The 13,646-nt window shown below is 39.7% G+C and overlaps 5 protein-coding genes across 5 annotated transcripts in view; 3 read left to right on the forward strand and 2 right to left on the reverse strand.

Annotated features, from left to right (window-relative positions):
• Positions 1–2,590, forward strand: part of LOC101310366 (probable aminotransferase ACS12-like) — a 3,233-nt gene extending 643 nt beyond the window's left edge. Inside the window, exons 2-4 of the mRNA XM_004309216.1 lie at positions 71–205; positions 465–625; positions 740–2,590. Of these exons, the coding sequence (XP_004309264.1) occupies positions 71–205; positions 465–625; positions 740–1,595 (1,152 nt within the window). The 3' untranslated portion in view covers positions 1,596–2,590. The remainder of the gene's footprint in view (positions 1–70; positions 206–464; positions 626–739) is intronic.
• LOC101314801 lies at positions 1,627–2,960 on the reverse strand. Its single transcript, XM_004308109.1, has 2 exons — positions 2,136–2,960; positions 1,627–1,997 (listed from the first exon to the last, which is right to left on the reverse strand). The coding sequence occupies exons 1-2, from the start codon at positions 2,952–2,954 to the stop codon at positions 1,890–1,892; spliced, it is 927 nt and encodes a 308-aa protein (XP_004308157.1). The 5' UTR covers positions 2,955–2,960; the 3' UTR covers positions 1,627–1,889.
• Positions 2,961–5,652: 2,692 nt separating this feature from the next.
• Positions 5,653–5,979, forward strand: LOC101310658 (AN1-type zinc finger protein 6-like). The gene has a single exon (XM_004309217.1). It carries the CDS (start codon positions 5,653–5,655, stop codon positions 5,977–5,979), a length of 327 nt encoding a protein of 108 aa, XP_004309265.1.
• A 3,794-nt stretch (positions 5,980–9,773) lies between these two features.
• LOC101310950 (zinc finger A20 and AN1 domain-containing stress-associated protein 9-like) lies at positions 9,774–10,238 on the forward strand. Its single transcript, XM_004309218.1, has one exon. It carries the CDS (start codon positions 9,774–9,776, stop codon positions 10,236–10,238), a length of 465 nt encoding a protein of 154 aa, XP_004309266.1.
• Positions 10,239–11,706: 1,468 nt separating this feature from the next.
• Positions 11,707–13,409, reverse strand: LOC101315096. Its single transcript, XM_004308110.1, has 2 exons — positions 12,556–13,409; positions 11,707–12,498 (listed from the first exon to the last, which is right to left on the reverse strand). The coding sequence occupies exons 1-2, from the start codon at positions 13,361–13,363 to the stop codon at positions 11,903–11,905; spliced, it is 1,404 nt and encodes a 467-aa protein (XP_004308158.1). The 5' UTR covers positions 13,364–13,409; the 3' UTR covers positions 11,707–11,902.
• Between the last annotated feature and the right edge of the window lie 237 nt (positions 13,410–13,646).

Genomic DNA, 13,646 nt, shown 5'->3' on the forward strand with positions numbered 1-13,646 from the left:
AAGTATGAGGCTTTAGATAAATTGGTTATTTTTGTACTAAATGTAATTTTGTGTGTGTGTGTGATTGTAGCTGTGTTTTGATTTGATTGAGAAATGGGTATCGGAGAATTGGACGGATTCGATATTGGGAACGGACGGTGGCGATATGAGCATTGCCCGCATTGCGGCTTACCAGCCGGCTCATGGGTTTACTGAGCTGAAAGTGGTACGATCAATGCTTAGTTTTGACAAATTTGTGAAACATTGCTTGGTTCGTTTGATAATTTGTAATGTTTTGATGCTACATTGTGTTGAGAGTGTAACCTGTGACTTACTTGGTAATTGTAAGTAACAATAGTTGATTATTTGACGAGATTTTTGTTGAGTTTAGTGGCTTGGAAAACTTCAGAGATGATTGTTGTATTTCGGGAGAGTTGTTGCTTGTCTGTAGTTTCTAATGGGGTCGATTGTTATGGTGGTTGTAGGCTATGGCGAATTTTATGTCTCAGGTGATGCGAAGATCAGTGCCATTTGATCCGTCGCAAATAGTGTTAACGGCTGGTGCAACCCCAGCGGTTGAGATATTGAGTTTCTGCTTAGCCGACCATGGAAATGCATTTCTTGTTCCTACGCCGTATTATCCGGGGTAAGATTTGTTTTTTCTCCCAGTTGAACTTCATGCTGATCACACTAGTGTTTCTACTGAATGGAAAAATCTTGTATAGTTGTATGGTAGTTAATTTTGCGAACCGATGTGCAGTTTTGACAGGGATGTGAAATGGCGAACAGGGGTGGAGCTTATTCCCGTTCACTGTCGCAGCACTGACAACTTCACTCTAAATATAACCGTTCTTGAACAAGCATACAGTCAGGCTAGAAAACGAGGGGTGAAAGTACAGGGAATTCTTATTTCTAACCCATCAAATCCTGTTGGCAATTTAATTTCAAGGCAAACGCTGTGCAGTCTCTTAGACTTTGCCCAAGAGAAGAACATCCATATTATATCTGATGAGATATTTGCTGGGTCTATGCATGGAAGTGAGGAGTTTGTGAGCATGGCAGAAATTGTTGAGACAGAAGATTTTGAGAAGAATAGAGTTCACATAATATATGGGTTATCAAAAGACCTGTCTATTCCGGGCTTTAGGATTGGGGTTATATATTCTTATAATGAGAGTGTTTTGGCTGCTGCTAAAAAATTAACAAGATTTTCTCCCATTTCTGCTCCGACGCAGCACCTTGTTATTTCGATGCTTTTGGATACTGGATTCATTCAGGAATACCTAGACATCAACAAAAAGAGGATACAACATATGTACGATTTATTTGTGGATGGTTTGCAACGACTAGGAATCAAGTGTGCAAAGAGCAGTGCTGGTCTATACTGTTGGGCCGATATGAGTGGGTTAATTCCTTCCTATGGTGAGAAAGGGGAGCTTGAATTATGGGATAACCTGCTGGACATTGCAAAGATTAACGTGACTCCTGGGTCAGCCTGCCACTGCATAGAACCAGGATGGTTCAGATGTTGTTTTACCAGCTTGATGCCTGAGGACGTTCCAGTAGTTATAGACCGAATCCGGAAAGTTACTGAAACAATTAAATTTTCCAGTTGAAATTTTTTGGGTCTGTTCCTCGATTGTTTATGGTGTTGCTTAGTTGATATAGTCTCAAGAGGTGGATGCTGTGGATGGATACATAGAGATTTGATGTTGAAGTTAAATAGACATTCGAGCATAGCTCTGTTTATGTATTCACATAACTGAAATTTAGTACATAGTGGGCTTAGTTCTTGAATGAGTTGAATCCATCTTTTTCCTCAAGCCAAAAGTGAAAATTGCAAACATACGGACTGAATACAGGGTGACTGTGAATGCAAGTTTGGTTAATCTTTAAGCAGCAATATTTCTTCACATCAGAAGTCTAAGTAAGTTCTTCCTCTTGCTATGCAATCCTTCTATCATCTTGCTGCCAGTTCCGAAGATGCAGCATCCGAAAGCATTCTTCATCATGAGTTCCTGCATTGGTTCATTTAGGCAAATATACTGGTGTTTATGAAATCCTATCTGCAATTCATATAATACTGTAGTAGCTTGGCAACTCATATATGTTGAGGAAACAAAGAAGGTGAAAGTAGATGCAAGGATGGACTTTACCTTTGATAGATTCTGTTTCCCCATTTGAACAGCTTTCCTCCTGTAACTACACTTTCGGCTCATCAGTATCAGCTCTCCCAGTGTTCTTGGCCTCAGAATGACACTACCATTAGTTTCACGATCGAAGTATTTAGTCTTAGATGCTTGTGGAGTAAGAGTGCGGTTGTCTGAATGGCCAACCTTTTCAAGAAATCCAGCTTTGGCAGGAAGCAGTGGAAAAAGGCATTCCAAAAAAGCACCACCGACTAGGCTCGAAGTTCCAGTTGCATAACTGCTTGTACTGCTGCCTGCTTCTGACAATGGTGAAGAAGGTGTGTCTGTCTCTGTCTGATCACTCTCATCTTCTGGCGCCGGAACAGCAGTGGAAATCGCCAATGATGAAACAAGGCAGTTTGCTAGCAGAGAAGGAGCCGAGCTAAATGAATCATCTGTTTCAAAATCGAATGCTTGCATGTCCAGTTTGAACACACTTTGTATTTCATCTTCCCCATCATCATTTCCATTACTGGCATCGCTGTATTCTTCTCCTCCATGATCATTGTGCTGTGAGCATATTGGAGGTGATGGGTAAGTGATGAGCATCATGGGTTCAGTCGTTGCCGATTCTGATGAAGATTCCATGAAATATGGCAGTGGAGTTCCTGGCTTTTCTTCCCATATGAATGGCACCGAGGCAATGAGCTTGACCGGAGGGATTGGAGCTACATTGTTTGAAGAAACCGTCGGTTTCCAGTCTTTTTTAGGGATTCCTGGCCTTTCTTCCCAAAGAAATGGTACCGAAGGTGGTTCCCTTACCTGCTTCTTGTTGAAGGTTGCCATAACTTGCTCCTCTATTTGGTTTTGCAGTGTTTAATTTATATTGTGAATATATGGGTGGATTAGAAACTTCAACTAATATTTTTTGTGCTGACTGTAACAACTGTCGCCAAACGATTAGGCATACCTGCTCTTCCTCGCTCCTGCAATTTTGTAGTTTCATATTTAAGGTGAAATCCTGCGTCAACAATTAGAGTCCTTCACAGCAACTAAGAGACAAACTACTAACTCCCATTAGTTCTTGTGGATTTGTTCACTAGATTTGCTACCGAGTTAGAGTTGATTCAAGTTTTACAACCAATATATCAATGGGTTGTATTTGTCAAAGCAGTCAAACAAGAGCAACTCCATCTCATGTATGAATGTTATAAATCTGTTACAACTTGCATGTATTTTTATAGTTCATAACGAGAACACCGAATCATGATTTTGATTTTGATATAGATTTTCAAATAATCTTCTAAAACTTTTCAATTGTAAATTTGGCAGATAGGATTAGGACTGAAAAAACTCAATCGCCTCCACAATTCCAGGAGAGTTGTGTTTAATCCTATGAAATCGAATGCATGCACATCCTTCTAATGTGGAACGAACTTATTTTAGTTTTTGCCAATATCTCGTAATCAATATAGACATAAGCACACTGAGACATGTATATTCATAAAACCGAGAGAGACTTAGTTTGTTCTGAAATTGTTGAAATTTATTAAAAACCACTGAATAATAAAATGGCAGTTGTTTTCTTTCCTCTAATTCATCAAGTATAAAAGTTGTCTGGTCAGGTGTAACATGCTTGCGATTCGCAAGCACATTGTTAGTCTGTCATGCAATTTATTCATGGCATTGTGGATAGCATGATATACAAACTTGATCTTCATTCATCAACCGCTTCAAGCTTATGCAGAACTAGACGTTCGAATGTTCGATCACATCCATAATTATATGACTTGGTTGGCTTAACGTACATCGGGTGACCTTCGTTTTGCTGGTCTCATCTTACTTCTAGTTTTGACAACTAACAATAATGAAGCTTGTATCGTCTGGACATTCCCAAAAACCAGAAAAAGAGAGTCATGCCTGCGTTCATTAGAGACTTGGAATTGTGAGACCTGTTTCCAAACAGACTACTGCATTGAGAAAAGGCAACCACGAAGAGAATTTCGACCCGAACCTCTTGGACGCCAATGTTGTTGGTTACATACTTGAATAAATGAGTGTAGGTTAACCCGAAACTAGTTGCTAGGCCAATACTATTACTTCCGGAGTTCCGGTAATTGTGACAAAACTTGCAAAACGTCATTAAAATGAGACACATTTAGGCCATTAATGATATTCATGCTTTCCGGAACTAATCTATGAGGAAGAAGAATGAGCTAACCTGTAGGATTGAAGCTTTAGTACAAGAATGTCCGAATAGAAGCAATACAGCGAAACTTGTAGTTGAGAAATGTATTTAATCATTGGTAGAAACAGGAAGCTTATTTCTTGCTTGTTGAGGTCCGCCTGGTCTTGATATTGTCTTTAACAAACTAACAGAGAGAAATTTGAAGTTTGAGTGTTTCATCATGTCTGATACTCCAGTTGCTTGGTGATCTACCTAGTACTTTTTCTTTCTTCTTCTTCTTTTTGGTTACAAACGAGGCCAAAAAAGGCTTAAACAGAAAAATAAAAAGATTAAGTACTAGAGCAGGAGACTCTCCTGACTCTTGTTACAGCAGCAACATTATTAAGAAATGAATGAGCAGCATGAACTCAGATTGTTTTTAAGTAAAACTCAAATTGTTTTGTTTATAATTTCTTTACTTCGGTATGTGTGTACAAAGTATATAGAGAAAGACTATGGTATATGCTCTCTTATTATTCACATGTTGCCTGACTTGCCTCGGTGGGATGTGTTGGTCATCGAAAATTATAAATGTGAAAACCAATATGTACAAATTAGAACAGTTTTTTTTTTATATTTCTTTTTATCAAATGCATAATAATGTGTTACAATACTGTGAGTCGAACTCACGATATCTTATTTATAAGAAAAGACTTATGCTACTAGACCAAATGGTATTAAGCATTAGAACAGTGTTGATAATATCATTGTCACTAAAAGCTATTAAGTAGAAAGAATACTCGTGCTATTTATATAATTATATTTCTATTTTTGTTATCACGTTTTAAATTGACAATTCAATTTTTAATTTTGTATAATTTCAGACACACTTGACACTCCTGCCTTTCTTCATGAGTTGTGCATATATATGCCCGGACTATGTGTCTCTTCACAGCCTATAACTCGATGGTTGTTCTCTTGAAGGGATAACAAGTTTACAATGCATTGAATGCGATCTGGTCGACTTGAACAAGGCATGTTTGTGGTTTTGGTTGTCGTGGGTGAAGAGGCCAATTTAGGGCTTTGGGCTTTGTTTTCATTAACACAAACAGTCCCAAATATCCACGTGACAGGCCTAGCCCAGTATAAAGAGTATTCAAAAGAATTCTAGAAATTTCTCGAGTTTTGAAATTTTGGCATTCCTAATCCTTATAGAACTATGAGTGAAAACCCAATCCATATAAGATAATGAATACAATCCTTATCCAAATTTAACATCTGCAAACCACCCTCTCGCCTATATAAATTACACACACCCCACATCAAGTCTCCATCAAATTTTGTAAGCACTCTTGAAAGTTACGAACGAAGTTAAGTATGGAGTCGCCAAGCAACAACAACTGTCCTCGACTCTGTGCAAGGGGATGCGGTTTCTATGGAAGTTTTGCAACCAACAGTATGTGTTCCAAGTGCTACCGTGATTATCAGAAAGAAGAAGAGCTTCTTGCCAAGTTTATTGCAGCGCCGAGCGCGGTGGCTCCGGTGGACAAAACCCTAGACGTCGACTCTGTATCTGCTAACAAGTCGTCGTCGACTAGTACAACTAGTGATGATCAGCCATCTGGTGTGACAAATAAAAAGAACTGTTGCCAGAATGAGAGCTGCGGTAAAAGTGACAAAACTTGCAAAACCTCACTGAAATGAGACACATTTAGGCCATTAATGACATTCATGCTTTCAGATCTAATCTACGAGGAAGAAGAATGAGCTAACCTGTAGGATTGAAGCTATAGTGCAAGAATGTCCAAATAGAAGCAATACAACAAAACTTGTAGTTGAGAAATGGATTTAATCATGGAGCTGAAATTCACATTCCCAAAAATACAATCCACACTCCCTTTCAATTTTTTAATAATATTTCTTTTGCAACTCTATTGTACTTCCTCAAATGCCCTCAAGTTTTTTTTTCTTCCGTCTTTTCTCTCTTTTGCTTCTCCGATAACCACCAAATCTCTTCTTTGGTATTCATTGAACAATTCATATAACGGTTGGAAAGATCTGGATTTATGATTCTGCATGTAAATCACAAGAATTTTACAACAACTTCGATACCCTGCTAATTATAATTGTAAGAAATTGATCCTAAAATCAAATAACAATTCAAGCCAGAAACTTATCCAATTATCATTTGCAACCCAGAACTACCCTCCTCCTGCTCTCCAGTTGCTTGATTGAATCGAGTCGATTCTCTCCTCCACAAGCTGAGTGATTGAAGTTCCCCAATGCATCATCATCAAAATGATCTTCGCCATCTTTACCATTCATTAGCATTAACACCAACTTCATCATTACCAACAAAATGCTGCTGATCCTCACTAGTACGCTCATTCTTAATATCACTACGTCTCCCAGAAGGACTATCCTCATCTAATTTCGGTGACGATTCCACCGCAACCTCAACTTTTTCATCATTTTCATCTAAAATTCTTTGAATTCTCATCAACACTAATATACTAACAATACTGACCTCTAACGCACCAGCATTGCCAAAACTCACTTCATCTACCTCCCTCTCCCCCTCCAAAACCTCATCTCTCCTCCCTAATTCACCACCAAAATCCTCCTCTACTTCATTCGAACTCATCGCCCTCGTTTCGGAACCAACCGCATTGCTATCCTCGTTAAATTTGGACCCTCCCTCAGATCTCTCACCTAATTCCGCCACCACCAACCCACCACAGCCTCCAAAACCTTCTGGAAGCTTCCACTCCTGGTGTTCCTCCTCGACTTGATCGTGGCGGCGTGAGGCGTCGGCGTCGACCTGGAAGCGACGGCCTCGAAATTCTCCCGACATAATCGTCAGGGAAATCATCGGACCTGGCTCGGCTGTACAAATTCAAACCCGGCCGGACCTCCTTCTCCTCCAACTGACTCGACCTTCCCGCGGCCTCGGTTTTCACGCTGGCGACGAAGACGACGTCGCTTTGGGGCAATCTGGGATCGGACACGAGGAACTCAGATAAGGCGGAGCTACTGCGCGGGGAGGAGGAGGGGGACACTGACGTGGAGTCGTCGAGAATTTCGTCGATCGTGCGGTGAGGGACGGAGGTGGGGTTGGCGTCGGAGTCGGAGGAAAGGTGGGAGTTGAGGTCGAGAGAAAATATTATTTCAAAGGGCATTTTTGGAAGTAAGAACATAGTTGAGATGAAAAATTATTATAAAATTCAAAGGGAGTGTGGATTGTATTTTTGGGAGTGAATTTCAGCTCCCTTAATCATTGGTAGACACATGAAAGCTTATTTCTTGCTTGTTGAGGTCCGCCTGGTCTTGATATCGTCTTTAACAAACTAATAGAGAGAAATTTGAAGTTTGAGTGTTTCATATTACGTCTGATACTCGAGTTTCTTGGTGATCTAGTACTTCTGTTTAGGGCTGGCAATTTTGGCCCTGTAGAAACCGACCTAGTTGGTATACCAAAGACTTGGTCACTGTCTTACTGACTAGTTTTAGTAATATGGTTGATACTTGGTATTGAGATTTTCATACCATTAGTATTCCGTACCAACCATATATGTGTATTTATACAAAAATACACCCATATTTATATAGAAAACAAGAATTGAACATCTAACCTCTTACAAACAATTTTCACAATAAGCTTTCATTATGGTATATGCATATTTTATATGTATAACGTCCTACATATATAATAATACAAAATATTAAGAATCCGTTGCATATATAGGTGAGACTCAAACTTTAAACCTCTTCCAAACAACTCTCACTCCCAACCACTAAAGCACAAAACGCCATTATTATAATATATATATTGTTTTATATTTATAACATCTTATAGATATAAATATAATTAAAATATAAAATGTTTAAATTTTGGCAAGAGGTATGTTTCGAAATCATGACTGCTTTGATGGAAAATATGATTACATGCCACCAAACCAAAGCTATCATTGCATTATATTTGTGCAAAAATTATATTTATCACTTCAGTTTTTGGGCCACAATCTAAACCTGGTAGATGCCTATTACCAACCGTACCAACTAAGTCGGTATACCAACTTCGGAGGTTGGTGTTGGTAGAGGATTTTGTCTACCAATCATAAGTTGGTTGGTACATGGTATTGGTAAATAAAGTCGGTATATCTACCAATGTCAGCCCTACTTCTTTTTAAGAAAAACTCAAATTGTTTTGTTTATAATTTCTTTGCTTCGGTGTGTACAAAGTATATAGAGAAAGACTATGGTATATTGTCACACCCTGCAAGTTTTGGCCTTGGTCTAGAAGGGTCCGGAGCCTCATTGGATACTTCTTGGAAGGGAGCATTGTAGACGTATCCAGAATGTTCTAGGATACTCTACAAGTATCAAGGAAGGATACGGAAGGCTCTAGAAGGATACGGAGTATCGGAGTATCAAGACGTATCTAGAAGTCTCCAAGTGTATCCAAGTTGTATCTAGAACCATCTAGGCTTGTAAATATGTAGAGTTCTCTAGAATTTTCCCAAGGGGCATGGTTGCCTATAAATAGGAGGCACCACCCCTCATTTGGGGAATCAAGCAAGCAAGCATTCAAGCATTGTAAAGCTTTCATACAATCAATACAAGTTTCCCTTCTTAAACTCTTTCGAGTTCTAGCCAAGTGTTGTGTGCTAGTTAGGCTGACTTAGCGCAAGGAGAAGCTAAGGCCGCACGAGAGCTTTAAGGAAAAGATAAGCCCGTGACAATATGCTCTCTTATTATTCACATGTTGCTTGACTTGCCTCGGTGGGATGTGTTGGTCATCGAAAATTATAGATGTGAAAACCAATATGTACAAATTAGAACAGTGTTGATAGTATCATTGTCACTGGAAGCTATCAAGCAAAAAGAATACTCGTGTTATTTATATTTTTGTTATCGCGTTCTAAATTGACAATTCAATACTTGTATGCATTTTAATTTTGTATAATTTCAGACACACTTGACACTCATGCCTTTCTTCATGAATTGTGCATATATAGATGCCCGGACCATGTTTCTCTTCGCAGCCTATAACTCTCAATGGTTGTTCTCTTATTGAAGGGATAACAAGTTTACAATGCAATGTGGTCGAATTTCTTTTTTTTTTTTTTTTGGCAATGTGGTCGACTTGAACAAGGCATATTTGTGGTTTTGGTTGTCGTGGGTGAAGAGGCCAATTTAGGGCTTTGGGCTTTGTTTTCATTAACACAAACAGTCCCAAGTATCCACGTGACAGGCCTAGCCCAGTATAAAGAGTATTCAAAAGAATTCTAGAAATTTCTCCAGTGTTGTAATTTTGGCATTCCTAATCCTTATTGGACTATGAGTGAAAACCCAATCCTTATAAGATAATGAATGCAATCCTTATCCAAATCTAACATCTGCAAACCACCCTCTCGCCTATATAAATCACACACCCCCCACGTCAAGTCTCCATCAAATTTTGTAAGCGCTCTTGAAAGTTACGAACGAAGTTAAGTATGGAGTCGCCAAGCAACAACAACTGTCCTCCACGCTGTGCAAGGGGATGCGGTTTCTATGGAAATTTTGCAACCAACAGTATGTGTTCCAAGTGCTACCGTGATTATCAGAAAGAAGAAGAGCTTCTTGCCAAGTTTATTGCAGCGCCAAGCGCGGTGGCTCCGGTGGAGAAAACCCTAGACGTCGAATCTGTATCTGCTAACGAGTCGCCGTCGTCGACTAGTGATGATCAGCCATCTGGTGTGACAAAGAAAAGGAACTGTTGCCAGAATGAGAGCTGCAAGAAGAAGCTTACACTGGTGCAAGTGATGTCGGGAAAATGCCGCTGTGGGGGAGTGTTTTGTGACAAGCATAGGCTTCCTGAAGAGCACTCATGTAGTGTGAATTTCAAGGAGACTGGAAAAGAGGTTTTGGCCCAGCAGAACCCAGTTTGCGTTGCTGACAAGTTAGAGAATAGGGTCTAGATAATCAAATTTGTTATAGAAAAAAGATCGATCTCTGGCATCGATAAATTCTTTGTCCAATGTTATACTTATACCTAAGTTCGAAGATTTTTGTTGTAATTCGTTTATTTATTTTTTTAGTTTTGCTCAATTCAATTGGACTAGTTATATTCTTGACAAAACAAATACCTTCTAAATGAAAATTTGAATAACCAGACTTGAATTGAATAACATGTTATCCTACTTCTTATCAAACAAACAAACAAAAAGCTGGTATAGATCACAGATTTTATCATTTCGGAACCCAAATTTTACTTTTCATGTGTCCCAACATTTTACTTCTGATCAGTTTTATCGTATGTGTTCTGTTGAAGCTATAAAATAAAACAAGTGGCCGGAATAATATACTGGACAGGAACAAAAGACTTGTTATATATATGTTTATAATCCTGACGATAGTCTTGTTTGTTTTCGTCTATCTCTTTGGTTTTTAGCAGTGGCATACTGGCATGACTATACAGGCCTGGCCGAAAGGCGAGGGACTCAGGCTGATCAGCTTCTCACATGTTCACATGCGAGTGGTTAGTTTGTAGATGCTCAGGTGATCATGAAGGACCTTCTGGCCTGGATTTACATGATTGATCAGTTGCATCAACATATTCTATGGTTTTACTATTATTTTTTGTATGGAAAAAACATACTCTATGGTTTTTAATGGGCCTAAAACATAAGAACGAAATTTTAGTTTGTTGATGTATTGTGCTTTTTGTGATTAAAAGTAATGAAGAAAGTATAGAATGTCCACAATAAAGCTAAGATTAAGGCTAGGCTAGATTATTCTGATGTTTTTCTTTCTAGCAATAAACTAATCTGGTGTTTTAAGTGGGAATCTAAATGATTGTTAAGCTGATTCTCATTTCCTGAGTACTTGAAGTGTCCATTGGCATTTTCAAGAGCTAGCCAGATATATAAATGTAACACTAACAGCCGGAAATTAGTGAAAGGCTAGCTAGTACGTCTATCTCTACTTTTATCGAAAAATAGAAAATCTAATGAAGAACATAGAGCTGATATGGCAGATCGATCATTCTAGTTTATTCAAATTATGAACACTATGAAAGATAAACTAATCCAATCATAATGATCAGCTAGACCGATTAGAGCATTATTTTCTTATATATGTGTCATCTATTATACTAACCAGATCATTCTGTTCTAATGTACATATATGCTGGTTATAATACGTACCCACCTGATTATAATAAACTGTTTGCAAATTTAATTGAAAAAGAACTTATACTATATCCATGATAATAATAGAACTATAGAATAGTATTACAAGATTCTCATTAAACTGCTTGTAACCAAACAAACAAATGCTACAAAGCAAGCAACTGATTATCTAAAAAGATTTGGACTAATTCTTTATGGGCAGAGGATCATGCATGCATTATAATAGAAGTCCCTGCATCTTTCTCTTGGCAAATTTCTCAAGAAGCAAATCATTTACATTTATATCTATTTATTTATGATTTACAGAAAAGGGTCGGATACAAGACAAACCCTCTCAAATCTCAATGATCTGAAACGCAGTTCAAATTCAAAATCAACAATATGATAAAATTTCAGAAATCAAAACTGAAATCCAAAATGTAAAACGCTCTAAAAAGAAAAAGTTTATCACCCTAATTGTCGCTAGAACTCTGCAGATTTATCAACCCATTAATGGAATTGTTGCACTCAAACAATGCCTTCGCTGTCATCTCCCTCTCAAACCTGCAAATATAGTTCAATCCCACTAGCAACTCGGTTATGGCTGCTTCCGTCTTGTCCTTGTTTGCAAAAAACAAAGTCTGCAAAAGCATCACATTTGTTTTGGGCACCATGTTTTGTTGCTCAAAGCTCCTCTCACTTTGCCACTTTATCATATTATGCGCCAGCGGTGACAACCACCCTAGGATCCTCCCCAACGCCTCCCTCCACTCTCCGGCTAGCACCGGATCACTCGCCGAGAACCCGACTCCTCTCAACCGAGCTCGTAACGCCGACCGTACACTACTCGGCAACATCGTATATAGATCATCCCTAGCATCAACCCCCACCATTTGAGGAAACTTGATCATCTTCTCCATCACTATGATCAAATTCGCATAGTGAAGCGCTAAAGCGGCCGCGCCTAGAGTACTTGGCGGCGGCTTTAGGAGCTTTGAGTTGGACTCAAAGAATCCGTTACCGGAAGAATAATCATCTTTAACAATAGTACTACTCTCTTGATCAAAATCTCCTAGTGGCTTTGTGCTCCGTACCAATGGGCCCGAAACGAAAGGACACGCCGTACCTTGATCAGAAGGGTGGACAGTGGCCGAGGCTGAGAGGCTACGAGGCAAATAAGAAGGTTGTCCTATGCCGAACACCACCTTTGTCCTTGCAAGAATAGTGAAAATAGACCTGGCCAGAATCCATGTCACAGTCTCGAAGCTTCGGTTCCAGAGAGACCTGTCTTTTAGATACTTTATCTCCTGTCTCTGCCACACTATCTTCTGCTGAAGATCCAACACCTTTTGCTCTTTGCTCAGGGACGCGTCGTACTCTTCGCTTCTCAAAGCCTTCCTCAATGAACTTTCCAGTGAGTTGAGCTCGTCCATTTCTCTGTACAGCTGCGCGGTTAGGTTGACGTACCTGTCGAGCTTCTTGTTGTTCTTTGCTTCCATCTCTTTCGATCCGATGACATAGTTGTAAGGGTCTCTTCCCGAGTTGGCGAAGTCGTTGAACAAACGTTCAAAGCTTCTGAGATTGGCGTCGTTGCATTTGTGGCTGATTCTAGCGACGGACTTGGCCAGAAACCTAATGTTCTCGACGAGCTCAGCGCAGGCGAGACTGAGAAGGAAAGCGTCGTCGTTTGAGACGATCTTGCGGACTCCTTCGAGGTTTATGGACTCGTTGTGGAGACGGATCATGTTCTTGTCTGATAAGGACTGCCAGAGGTGGAGGAGCTTCGACATAAGGCCTGCGATCTCGAAAGCCAAAACGCCGACGTTTGTTGATTTACGGGAGGGCTTTGCGGGCGTTGAGGATGTGTGACGTACTGCATCGAAGCTGTGGGAGATGGCGGACTTAACCCTAAGGAGAAGGGTTTCGAGTGCCATGTGGAGGAAGATTGAAGATAGAAGAGAGAGCAGTACGTGATGAGTGAGTGGTGTTAGAGAGAAGAGAGGGATATAATTGAAGTGTGGTGAGCTGCAGAGAGACAGATCGAGGATAGGGGAATAATGGAGGGAGAAGGTGAAGATGGAGATGTGAATATGTAATTCTAGCTCGTGGGATGTTGTGAGCTTTACATATAGGTCGAATAAGAAACTGAGAGAGAGAGAGAGAGAGAGAGAGAGAGAGAGAGAGAGAGAGTAGTCAGAGAGAGAGTAGTAGAGAGAG

This window comes from Fragaria vesca, linkage group LG7, assembly GCF_000184155.1.
Source record: "Fragaria vesca subsp. vesca linkage group LG7, FraVesHawaii_1.0, whole genome shotgun sequence".
NCBI classification, from domain to species: Eukaryota; Viridiplantae; Streptophyta; class Magnoliopsida; order Rosales; family Rosaceae; genus Fragaria; species Fragaria vesca.

What these genes read in the sequence shown, in the direction of transcription:
- LOC101315096 (XM_004308110.1), bottom strand. Translation starts at nt 13,363, where the DNA reads ATGGCACTCGAAACCCTTCTCCTTAGGGTTAAGTCCGCCATCTCCCAC. An exon ending in TGTCCACCCTTCTGATCAAG is followed by an intron (nt 12,499 to 12,555) that starts GTACGGCGTGTC and finishes AGCCACTAGGAG; the next exon opens with ATTTTGATCAAGAGAGTAGT.
- LOC101310950 (XM_004309218.1), top strand. Translation starts at nt 9,774, where the DNA reads ATGGAGTCGCCAAGCAACAACAACTGTCCTCCACGCTGTGCAAGGGGA.
- LOC101310658 (XM_004309217.1), top strand. Translation starts at nt 5,653, where the DNA reads ATGGAGTCGCCAAGCAACAACAACTGTCCTCGACTCTGTGCAAGGGGA.
- LOC101314801 (XM_004308109.1), bottom strand. Translation starts at nt 2,954, where the DNA reads ATGGCAACCTTCAACAAGAAGCAGGTAAGGGAACCACCTTCGGTACCA. An exon ending in GGAAACAGAATCTATCAAAG is followed by an intron (nt 1,998 to 2,135) that starts GTAAAGTCCATC and finishes GAACCAATGCAG; the next exon opens with GAACTCATGATGAAGAATGC.